At 40.1% G+C, this 12,717-nt stretch overlaps 1 protein-coding gene across 5 annotated transcripts in view; it reads right to left on the bottom strand.

The window, feature by feature from the left end:
- Nucleotides 1–12,717, bottom strand: part of EBF2 (EBF transcription factor 2) — a 114,264-nt gene that overhangs the window by 11,900 nt on the left and 89,647 nt on the right. For all 5 annotated transcript variants that reach the window (XM_015883033.3, XM_015883034.3, XM_085510147.1 and 2 more), the window contains exons 8-14: nucleotides 10,562–10,679; nucleotides 8,397–8,527; nucleotides 7,758–7,884; nucleotides 1,412–1,500; nucleotides 845–910; nucleotides 565–742; nucleotides 11–196 (exon numbers count right to left, since the gene is read on the bottom strand). In XM_015883033.3, coding sequence (XP_015738519.1) covers nucleotides 11–196; nucleotides 565–742; nucleotides 845–910; nucleotides 1,412–1,500; nucleotides 7,758–7,884; nucleotides 8,397–8,527; nucleotides 10,562–10,679 — 895 coding nt within the window. The remainder of the gene's footprint in view (nucleotides 1–10; nucleotides 197–564; nucleotides 743–844; nucleotides 911–1,411; nucleotides 1,501–7,757; nucleotides 7,885–8,396; nucleotides 8,528–10,561; nucleotides 10,680–12,717) is intronic.

The following is a 12,717-nucleotide window of genomic DNA, read 5'->3' as shown; positions in this document are numbered from 1 at the left end:
AATCACTTACTTCCATATGGGGATCCTGTTGGAGAGCCGTTAATGAAACCAGGGGAGCCTGGAACACCCAGGTTTGACATGGGGACGTTGCTGTAGCCATTCATGCTATTGCTGGAAGTGCTATAATTGGACTGTTGAGGCGTGGAACTGGATGAGTAACCGCGGGGTGAGATGCTGCTTGTATTACGAATGTAACCTAAAAATAAAACATACTTCATAGAACACGAAGGAATTTAGCTTAAAACTTTCTCCTGTATACAACAACAAAACCAACAATATCCAAAACAGAACCACACATCCACTTCTGATGCCGACAGTCTAAAGCAATCTTCCTGTTCTTAATGAAGCAGGTAAAGAATCAATGAATTGCAGGGGCTGGAAGGGATTTTAAGTGATCGAGTCCAACCCCCCTGCTAAAGCAGGTTCCCTACAATAGATCACATAGATAGACATCCAGATGGGTCTGTAGTATCTCCATCGAAGATAACTTAAGACGCTACTAATAAAAATTAAGATTCAACTTCTCACTGTGTGAATTAACACTGTACAACTTGCATTGCTCACCTTGGTTGTTTCCCTGTGTTGACTCTGAGATGCTGACCCCCAGCTGGCTGCCGTAGGAGTTAATACCCATCATACTGCTGTGTGCCGGGGAGCTGGACAGCGCAGGGATCTGTGCGGGATTCCGCGGTACGCTGTAAAGAGCTTCTGCAATGTCTGCAGCTCGTTTCAGAATGATGTCCTGCAAAATGAAGGGCACAAATTCAGCAAAGTGCTGGGAGAAAAGCACTGGAGTTTGTTAGAAAAATCTCATGATATCCCCACCCAGAGAGGTTACTCTAACCTGGTTATTATGCGGCGTTCCGTACAGTGCTTCGACTAAGTCAGCAGCTCGTTTCAACAGCATTTCCTAGGGAAGGGATAGATAGATTGATATATAAAACAGCTGAAAAGGAAAGGAGTCCTGTGCAAGGAAAGGGGTGCGGTGCGGGCGGTGGACGGCAGCGGGCGGTGGCTGCGCAGCGTGCCGGGCCCGGAGCTCTCCAGCGTCCTGAAACCTCTCAGCCATCCCGTCTCCATTCCTTTATGCTTATCATATTTAGGTTCAGAGATTTGCCAATATGGATAAAGACAAACAGAATACGAACAGGAATTGAGAAGATACCTGCAGTCAACGCACATTTTAGCAGTAAAAAAAAGTTCACAGACAGTGCTTGACCTCAAACAGGTGAAAATTACTGGTAGTTGTAGAGTCAACATGATCAAATTGTTGTTTGGACCAACAACCAATTAGTGAATTTACGTTCACATATAATTGTCAATAAAGGTACAGTTTCCCCTCTTTATGAGTTATTTAAAGTGAAAGAGAATACTTACTGGGCTCAGTTGGAATGCTTAATAATGTTTTTACCTTAGCTAATCTTTCAGGGTCCCCAGGATGTCTTGGGATCACCTTTTGCAGTCTTTGGAAACCGTAATCTATGGTAGGTTCATTTAAAGCTGAAAGGAAAACAGAAAACAATGTATTACATGGTTATAGGCAATGCAAACTTAAAGTCTTGAAAAGAAAGACGAGTTTCACAGCTTCTCCACTGCCACAGTATCTAGTAAGTCATGGCAAATAAAAAGCAAAAATTCACATACCGTATTGATTATACAATCAAAAATCAAGAGTACCATATTTGGTCATCTAATAAACACATCACCCACCCTGCATACGTTCTGCTGTCACAAACTAGGGTGCAGCTATTCATTAGACACACTAAATTCTTTAATTGTATGTGGCTATTATACATACATAGCCACTTCACTGTAACAATGTTAATCTCTAGTGGATAAGCCAAGATATTTTGACCCAGATCCTTAGTACAAGCTGGTGGAGCCCTAATGGTATTGTTGATAATTCCATGAAACTTCAGACATAGATGATCTCTAAGGTCCCTTCCAACCTGCACAAGACTATGATACTATGATATGATATGACATGCTGATATTCTCTACTTTGAGTCTGACAGTAGTAATGTAGATTCTGATTGTTCACAATTAAAATCTGTTCGAAATTAACACAGAAACCAACATCAGCTCTTTAGAATTCTGCGTGCTCTTAGGATTTGCCTCTGATATGTTAGGATTATTAGTGTTTAATATTAAATGTATATACATTTAGAATTTCTTTATACTTCAGAATGTGCACTGTAATGTAAACAACATGTTCATGCAATGATGCAAAGAATCCAGCTTAGAATTCCACAAACCATTTAATAAGTGACGCGTGTAACTCCTGTAGCAATATCCTCATTCAGTGATAGCTTCTTTCACCTTTTTGTACCATTTTTCCTTCTTCTATCTACAATCTTATTTTTTAAAGAACTAGTGACATCAGCATGGCTGAAAAAACAGCTCATTCCATGAAATGCTGATGGTATTTACTGAGTCTCCTGAAATATTCTCACCGCCATTCAGGATAACCATTTTAAACACCGGGAGAATTAAACTATCAAGTGAGACAGGCTATTATACCGATCCAAATTCTCTGTTTATCTGTGTCTATCTTTGGTATAACAACATGAAGGTAAAAGGTCATATTCCCCACTGAGATACATTTTATATTTACTTTTTATTAAATAATTATGGCATGGCATGAAGTTTAAATATTACAGGAGATAATCAAGTGGGAATTGTGAAGAGAAAACCCAGACCTGAGAATTTAGTCTTGGCTATACTTAGAATGTCTTTGCTCTCCACTGGGAGCCATTCTGGTTTGCTTAAGGAGTTTAATAATACACATTTCAACTGCCACAGAATCTACATCCCATTTGGGAAGAGGTTTTTTTGAGGGGGTGGGGTTTTTTTGCCAATAATCCTGAGAATTATAGGCCAATTCTCTCAAGAGCCCATACATCACTGTGTGCCATTTCTCTTCTTGATTACAAGTCTAATGAGTTATGTTGCATTTTTTAGATATAAGCAAAAGCAATGCAAAATATACAAGAGTTATAGCATATACCTATATATAGTTGACTAAAATTAGCTATTAGGAATATACAGCATTCTAATTCTGGAAAAAGAAATCAGCTGTTATTCAGCAAACATTTTTCTAAAGTATTGACATGGATATATATATATAAATTCCATTCATACAAATAGATATGAACAAATAATTTCTCAGCAGCGTTGAACTGTCAAAGAAGAACTCAACCATTTTTAGTTAATGCAGATATTATGCCCCTTGTCACAAAAGGTTTTCTGTACGGTTGAAGCATAGCAAAATCCCTTTGACCACTTTGGTGAATTTTTAGTCACAGTAACTTAAAAAAATTGTTCATGACATGAGATAGAATATGCAAAAAAAAGAGCACTCATCTAGTAAATAAACTATATTGTTGGTTAGCTTATAGACTGCACTCTAACATAACTGTTTTAACAACAGAGTTATTACAGTCAGCAGCAGGGAGAGGACTGAGTGCCCCACAGCCTGCCTTTATGACAAGACCCAGTGTATGGTATAATGCTGCCTCTTTTATATCATTGCTTATCCCATATAAACCACACTTCCATGTTAAATACAAGTCTCCAGTTAGTTATGACTCACTGGAATATGAAAAAATTCTCTTACACTTGAACAACTCATGCCATGACATCTGTCTGCATTTGCAAAACCTGAAACAACAGCTCAGTCCCATTCATCTCAACGGGGACTAACTCAGATACCCAATGATAACAGTGCTGACATTTAAAGTATTAATTATTTCACCACACATCAAAGCACATAAGACTGGCGAAGGAGGAGAATGTTTTGAAGATCTGCACAATTTACCATGAGTGACAGCTCGTTCTGATATCACAGTGATGCCCTGGGAGATGCGTGTTCTCCCCATCCGCCAGTCAAAAAAGGGCCTCAGTCAAAGCCCCTGGCAAAGTTCCATAGCTCACCTTTGCTCTGTGATGTAGAGCAAATGCCAACAAACCCACTGTTTGCAAAGCATAAATGAGAAGAAACAAGGTATACATACTTCTAGATATATCTGGAACATAGAACGCTGAGCTAGGGAATGTATTTAATATTTAGAGCATCACACCTAAGAGCTTAACACAGAGAAAACAAAGCACCTGTTGTCTTAGAGTCTTGGATTCCAACCTTGCACTGAGGACTACCATCATTCAAACCAACAGTGAAGAGATGTTTAATATTCACCCTACAGAATAAAATATTCATTTTCACACTGCTGACTACAGAAGCTCTTTGCTTATAGTCAACAACTATTTTGTGCATTGGGAAGTACTTTGCTCAGTCAGTAACATCTTTCTCATACACCACACTCCCAACATGGCAATATCTTCAATAGGCTGAAGGTGCACAGGAGCTGCTCTGTGCAAATGCTTTCAGACTGCATTAGTTGTGTTCAGGCCAAGTGAACTCACTCTTCCAATTCCTAGAGCTCACTGTATCCTTGTAAGCATTGCTTTCCACAAGGAGATAACAAGACCTTCTCAAATCTACTTACAAGCTTTAGCAGTACCTCCTATCTTTGGTCACAGAAGGTGAACCACCACAGCCTGGGAGACCAACATATCCTACAGATTAGTTTATATTGCATTGCTCTGACAAGTTAACTCCAGGAGGATTTTTTGCTCAGCAAGGAGAATTATGTTCAAAATCTCTCTGAAATACACTTTTCCATGTTAGAAACTGCACGACAAAGTAAATGCAAAGCTGTGATCACACTTAAGATATGAAAGCCTACGAGATGTATCTCCGGCTGGTGTAAACTGAGGTAAGCGTTATTAAAGTCAATGGAGCTATAATGGCACTACTTACAGCAGCAGAGAATGTGAATTTGTGTAGTATTAAAGCAGAATATGAGGCTACTGCTGGATTAGAAGCAGGGAACAAATGTCCCATTATGAGAAGTAATACAGAACATGGAGGTGTATGTGTAACCTGTATTCACACCAGTTTAAAGTTCATATGGAGGATAAATATTTAATTATGGTGACTTAAAAACAGACTTAATTACCCTTGTTATACTAACTACTGATGTAAGTTGGTTCGGCGACTGCCATTTCCAGTAACAAGCCAGTCCACTAAATTTTTGCCATACTCCAGGACATCGTTAGACACCCACAGAACTGGCTTCACTCTTAGAAGGGTTTTTCATCTGGGATATGTAGGAAAAAGTCCCCACATCACGTTTTGGCAACGAGAGAAGTTTGTTGGGTGAGTTGCAGCACCCTGAATGATAGCACTTAAGAATGGAAATGCTGACAGAACCATAACTATAGCAATGCCAGCACAGCACACTTTGATAGGAGCCCATTATAAATAGACATTACAGGATGCATATGAGCTCTCATAACAGCTCTGCTGTGGCATTTAGATATAAATTTCAAGGGTAAATCTAATTTTTATACTCATCTTTTTAACACTTTATCATTTTCTTCTTCAAACAGCCTGTATTGTTACTATTTAAAAATAAATAAATAAATAAGATCAAGTATAATCAGGTCAATCATTAATATTTGATGGTATATTAAATATTGAGGGCACAGACAGAGACACACTTCACAATACTAAGATCACTGCTTTCCTGTTTCCTCATTTTAGGAAAGTATTGGTGGCCTGTTGACAAATGGATCAGCCTAGGACCTGGGAGATTGTTCCCCTGTCTACCTTCAGACTTCCTGCACAACCATAGGCAGTGGTTAATCTTTCTTCTTCCCAAGGCAGTGCCTCATCTATAGAATGGAAGCACACGTCTGATGCAGTGAGGCCCTGATGAACCTTTCAAGGTCTGGTTTTCTATGAATAATTATCATTGCTATACCTGTGATGTGCCTATAGCCAGCTGCTCAGTAGTTTTAAATGATTTGACCCCTCGTACTTTCCATCTGAGGTTATCTCAGCACTTAATAATTATTAAGGACTTAATACAACATGACCCTGCTGGTAGTGGGGCTGCTCATTCGTGCTGCTGTTATTAATTCTGACAGAAGTACATCTTCCCGTGCTTTCACTTTGCAGAATTTCACACTCCTCAGTCTCCTGGGTTGGATGTTAACGTATCTGTATTTCTTCAGCTTTTGCCAAGCACAGGTTGGATGTAAAGGGGATATATTTAGAGGAGAAATTCCTGTTTATAGAGGCAACCACAGTTCAAGAGAGAAGTGCTCTCATCTGCATCTCCAAGCTGCCCCATTCTCTGATGTTTTGTCAGTTAGAAGCCCTGTGACATCTACATCGCAACATAAAGCTCTAAAAGTAACAAGAAAATAATAAGCTTCAAATCTCACAAGAGAATAGATTCTCATTGTGATGCACTGGGCTACCTCCTCAATAATAGAAAATATATTGAACTTTCCTGTTCAATAGTTAATATATTTGCAGGAAGAAAATAAATAAATAAGTAAAAAGCCACCATGTTATTTTCATAGCTAAGAAGTTGTTTTTATTGCTATTAGCAGCAACGACCTGGGGGAATTGATTACACAGGTGAGTCTCTACCTAATAGCTGTGTTTATCATTTTGCCTGCCATGGTGGGAGAGCTGCAGGCTCTTGTACAGACAGATTGAAACGTTGCCTATTCTACCCTCACTCGGCATCTTCCATGAAGTGCTGCTTTGTAACATATGGCAGTGAGCACCCACTCACTCCTCAGAGAATGCTAACAGATATCCCTATGTCAGCAACAGCAGTAACACAGGGATAGTAGATTTAACTTTCCTCTCTTCCGCCAGCTCCTACCATACGTCTTCATGTCCCTTTTAGTGGAAGCACACTAATTAATATGTCAAAGAACTGCACTACAGTCTGACTCCAATCCCCCTAGATGGTACAGGTAAGTCTTGCAATCAAGATAGCTTCACAATAAGAAATACACTTTCATAGACAGATGCACATTCCTATATTACTCCGTTCCTAAAGCTATTTCAGCACTAGAATCAATGGCACTCAGAGAATGGCCCTCACTTTGTGTTGAAGAACTGTACAACCAAGGCCTAAACAAGCCAAAAAAAAAAAGCATAGGAAAACTTTACCTGTAATAATAGCTAAATAAATAATACTCCCTCTCTGAAGGTAAAAGCATCACACCTAATGTTGCCCCTAAGAGCCCTTTACTGCACATGAACCAACATCTTTGGTGGCTTTGGCCAATTATTGGTCAGAAAATGCATTAGAAAAAAATGTATTTCTAAAGCTTTTGGCCAGATCCTGATCTCACAAGTCCAAGCCTAATTCCAGAACGAATCTCTTCTGTCTGAGCTGAACGTAGGGCACTAAACAAGTTGATAATCCATTTAAGAATAATAAAAAGCAAACAATTGTGCTTATTTCCTACTCAGCTCATTGGCTCCTTGCAATACAAGACACTCCTTGTCCTCTGGGATTGCCTTGTAAATGAGAGGTTACCCCCAGTGAGGGAGAAGCGTAAAATAAATACTACGATAAATAAAACATCTTCTGATACATAGAGCAATGATATCATGTTACTGTACATCCAATATATGTATAGGCAAGACACATAACATAACAGCATGAGCTCTATTCTAGAAAAAATATTAACGTGTAGAAACAGTTGCTTAACACCTCTATACAGCAACAAAGCTACCCTATACAAATGACACAACTGGCAGAGTGGCCTTCAAACAGCAAGAAGCAGAACAAACAAACAAGAAAAGCACGAAGTTGTCAATGGTGCTTACCAAAATAAAGAGGCTCAGAGCTTGAGCTCCTCCAGTGCAAATCACAAGCACTTACCTGTGTAAATAAACCTGCCTGGGGCGCCTTTGCAAAACTGTTTGGATTTGTATGATAATGTCACTTCAACCACTCCGGGAATATGACGTGGAGGTGTCTGAACTCGAATGGCATGAGGTGTGATAAGCTGGGAAACAAGAAAAAGAGAGACAAAATTACACAGCTGTATTATTCACCCTGATTACCTACACCCTCCAAATGTGCTTGATGAGTGCATTGCTTAATGCTGTGTAGGGAATGCTATCAGAAGACAAATAGGGGGAGTCCCCCAGGATTCAGTCTTAGGGAGTAAAGGGGTCCAAGATGGCTGGTTGCTCTTCAAGAAGGAAGTCTTAAAGGTGCAGGAGCAGGCTGTCCCCACTGAGCTACAAAATGATTTCTTTCCCCTTTACTAACTCTTCCTATGTTCGCTCCTTCTTTCTTTCCTTCTATACCTTTTCTTGCCTCCAGACCCCTAGAATTACTCAGTCCTACTCTGGAAATTACTGAGCAGTTGTCCTCAGTAGTATCACAGAGCAAGTAGTTCCACAGAGTAGATTTCTATGAATTTCCTTCATGGAGTTTCATGTTGCCCATCTTAAACACCACCATTTTTGTAGCATTATTGGAATGGGAAATAACAGAGGTGCTTCTACTTACCTCACTCCATACAAGCATGGTTCCAAACACCACTTGAAGCCCATCAAAGAAGTTGTCTCCAATAATGATCACCATTGCTCCTCCCGTTGTCCATCCTTCACTTGGGCTGATTGCTTTGATGCACGGTGTGGCTGAACAAAACCAAAAGGAGAGCAGCACATCAGATAAGGGATTTAACATGCTACACACAAACCCTTGCAGAAGATAAGTGCAAGCAACCTCTATGCACATTAAACAGTCCTAAGTCATACTGGGGCAAATTCCCCAGTGCTGACTGTATAGGTGGTAACTATACAGATGTTAACAAAGATGGTAATAAACGTACAAAAGGTTATAAGCAAGAGGGAAACTCACCAGTGGTGATGCCTTCGCTGAGGAAGCTGGGGCAGCCTTCACTGAAGAGCGATCTCCTAAAGACGCTGCCTCAGTGAGGGTCAGCCCTTAAATGAGGTCTCAGAGGAGGTGGAGTCGAGCTCCAACCCTTCCGGGAGCACAGCTCCATTACTCTCACCTGTGCTCCCACAGCTGACCCAACACTTAATCAGCTGATTAATCAGAGGTTCAGGCTGTGATTACCAATCTCCCATACACTGACATAGGCCTAAGACAAGTCCCTCCAGCCAGTCACCTGTGAAGGCTGCTTTTCCATTTCAGAAAGCCAAAAGAAGCAAGCAAATAATAAGTACAAATAAATGCATGTTTTCTGCCTTGCTAGTGTTAATTACTTACCTATTCATTACCGGCACTTAACACTGTGTCATTAAAGCTCTAATAGGCCAACTGTAGTGGGTGTAAAAATGAAATGCTTAAATGATCATACAGAGGTTGTTTTTTCGTGTATGTGTGGTTTTTTTTAAGCACTTATTAGCATACGATCACATAAAAGCTAAACCCTGTGCAAAGAGATGTAGATTAAGATTTATTAGGTTTATCAATGGGTAAGAGAGATACGGAAATATCAAATGTTTCCTCCAATTCTTATCAGGAGACAATTTCTAACTATTTTCTTGGTGTTGGGGAATAGATTTTTTATTTTTTTTTCCTTCTCTCTTCCATATGTTCAAGGCCTCTGGACTATACATCCCATCAGGAACCCAATATGGTTTCCAGGCCATAACCAAAGTCAATCCATCACTCCATTCCCAATGTTGACAGGGTCAGAGGTGGAGGGGAACTTTGGCAGGGCTCCAAAAACATGAGACTCCTTTGAACAGCCAGTCAATCACATCCAATCAGTCAAGGAAAAACTGGATGGCTTCCTAGGCTAGGAATCCTGGGATTTTCCTTCTACCATTTCACTGCCCGCTGGGGGAGAATTAACACCACTCTGAATTCTTTACTGATTCAATCATTTTCTTCCAGTTCATTAATTCTTCTTATAGGTTGATATAGGGCACATTTAAGGAGTGGGGCAGCAAAACATTATAATGAAATAATATCCTAGCTTGTCTTTTCTGCTAACATCACTAGGTCTTCTCACTTTCACTAGCTGCAGGGGAGGGAAAAGTAGACACAGATAGCATTTGCTAGTAATTTGGAATACTGTCTGCATGAGAAGGTAGAATGCATTGGTAATGAATGCATGAGAAGAGGGAGAGGAGGGGCCAACCATTCTGAAAGGTAACAGACACAAGTATTTGTAATTACTTTAATGTAGTCCAAAAACCATCCTGTAGACGGCCGTGAGCCTTGCTTAGCCAAACAAACTAAAATCAATTAGTGTCAGTTTCCTTCTGTGCATTGTTATGCTTTGCACATAGTTTGTTTAAGGGAACTAGTGACACTTTTTCATACACATCTTGTGCTGTAACAGTTCTGTTTAACTAAGATGTCACGCTGCCTAATTTGCCTGAAATCAAATCAATCCCAGCTGAAAAAGAAATCCAAATTTTAGATAATACTCAGTGTTTCTGTGTTTTCCATCTCTGCAGGACAAACTAGTAAATGAATTGGGAGGGGAGAAGGGAAACCAGCATCTTATATGCGAAGAGGGTCGTATTTTGCATGCAGTAAACACTGTTTTCCTGCCTTTTCCTTCTCTAAGCCCCCTTAGGTTCTGTAGCTCCTTCTTAGCTCTCCTCTCCTCCTGACAGCAAACAGAAATTGAAGAATGGGCAATATGCATTTGCACTCATTTGTGTACTATTCTTCATACAGCATCCTACCTTCAGAGGGGTCGAGTCTCCTTGCTCTCCGTCCGTGCTTGGAGTTGTTGTGAACAAACATGTTGTCAGACACTGCCAGCACGTGCCCATCAACATTCACTGTTGTGGATAGCACAACCTAGATGTTTTCAAAGGGAAGAAAAAGAAAGCAGGTAAACAGCTTAGTTGGATATTCAGCTTTTAATGTATTAATTATTCAGTTTAGTTAAAATCTTATTCTGTTTGTAAAATGTAATCATGTCCTGCAGGGTTTACTCCCTAACAAGAATGGGAGAAAAATATTCTCAGCCTTTGCTCTGTGCATTAATTCCATTTAACACAGCATCCTAAGGGCCATATAAAGTCCTTAATGTATAATGAACCAGCTACTACAGATGGCCCTAAATTTTGTTGCCTATGATGCGCTGTAGCATAGCTGATGGCAAAGAGGTCTATATACAGCAACCAGGAGGACAGGCTGAGAACACCGCAGCAATTTGCCCTCTGATACATACATGCAGATTCAGAGCCATCTGCTGTACTGCACACACATGCAAATGCATCTGCATCTGCTTCAGAAATAAAGGTCTCCATTGACCGAGCATAAGAGAAACTCCTACGACGTGAAAAAAGTACCTAATACGATGTCTGGTTTTTACATATACAGACTGAGTGCCTCTCAGAAAACACCTGAGCCTAAGCACCCGGAGTCAAGCACCAGATTTCAAAGCCTTGGCCTCCATGGCATCGCTGCTGGGCTCTGAAGGCATAGGAATTCTTAGAGTAATTGAATATGTTAATGAATCACACTTTTCTCTCCCTTTCAAACATAACAACCCAAACCTGTCTTTAAACCACAAACTTTAAGGAAAAAAATTAAAAAATAGAAAGAAAGAAACAATCCTGCATTTAAGCAACTGAAAAAAGACGCATCTTGTTGAAACCTCAGGGTTATGGCCATTAATTGGTGTAAATCATCTCAGCTCCACTCAGCTGCCACGCTGAAACTCACAGCTATTGAGGATCTGACCCTGGACACGTTCACGAATTTTCAGACACAGCTGTTGTGGTCCAGGTAAGAGAACAGGCTCTAATTGCTGATGAAGCAATACGCATCATACACCATAAGAAACCTTGCCCCACCAGCAGGATTCTGTGAGTTTAAAGAATACTTTTCTTTCTCGAGGCAAGTTTAATTCATTCCAAAAGGCTCTTGTCATACTGTGCTCTTATATTTCTCAAGCATTCTTGTCACAAAATGTGTTGCTTTCCGCGTGCCAACGGATTTCATCATTGCACATTTGGGTGGAGTGAGACTCCTATCCAGAGTGAACGTTTCCCGCATGACATAGCTGAACCCACTCAGATGCACTTCATTATTTTCCGTTAAACAATGGAAATAAATTTTAATCTCTCACTGGCCAGCACAGAGAGCAACTGTGGCAACAGGGGAATAGGCCTGAATTATTCCAGTGTCTGAAATATTTACGACAAGTGTTTAAATTGCAACCAAATGTAAATCAGAAGTATATCACATATATACAGTTACATTATATAATATATACATACCTGACCTCGCATACACAAGGTATGTATGTGATAAATGCACACCCACGTGCCCTCGGTATGGGTTTTTTTTATAGTATTAGCAGACTGCAGGTATGCACGTTCCCTGTTTGAAAACCCATTTGGGTGTCAATGTTGCACCAAAAAAAAGAGTCCTTTTTCAAGAGTAATAGCAAAAAAAATTGTCCTGTGTTTAGAAAATGAGTGTTGAACAGCCTCTATTCCAGCTGAAGACCTCTCTCCATGAGTGGCTCCATTTCTATTTACCTCTCCTATCTATCACAGCAGGGTCAAACCCAGTTGGCATTGCATCAGCTGGGCCCTATGGTAAATAAATGCAATCCTTAGGGATAGGAGAAAAAGCAAAGCACAGATCTGGACCAGAACTTTCTCAAAGTTTTGGACCTTCTTTGCAGTAATCTTTAAGGTACCACTGAAATTCAACACACACCTCTGTCATTGTTATTATGACACAGTAAACCAACTCGTTATCAGCGCTGTGGAGTAAGAACATGCAAGATTATGGACATAACAACTCCTGAGCTTCTCCACTTTGATTTGGTCATTTCTTCCTGGCTGATGAAGATGGCAATCCAATTGTTTTATACTGA

Source organism: Coturnix japonica, chromosome 10 (genome assembly GCF_054131305.1).
Source record: "Coturnix japonica strain WE chromosome 10, WE-NBRP24, whole genome shotgun sequence".
Taxonomy (NCBI): domain Eukaryota; kingdom Metazoa; phylum Chordata; class Aves; order Galliformes; family Phasianidae; genus Coturnix; species Coturnix japonica.
Note: the sequence above shows the minus strand (reverse complement) of the source record. Positions and strands in the feature narration are given on the sequence as shown.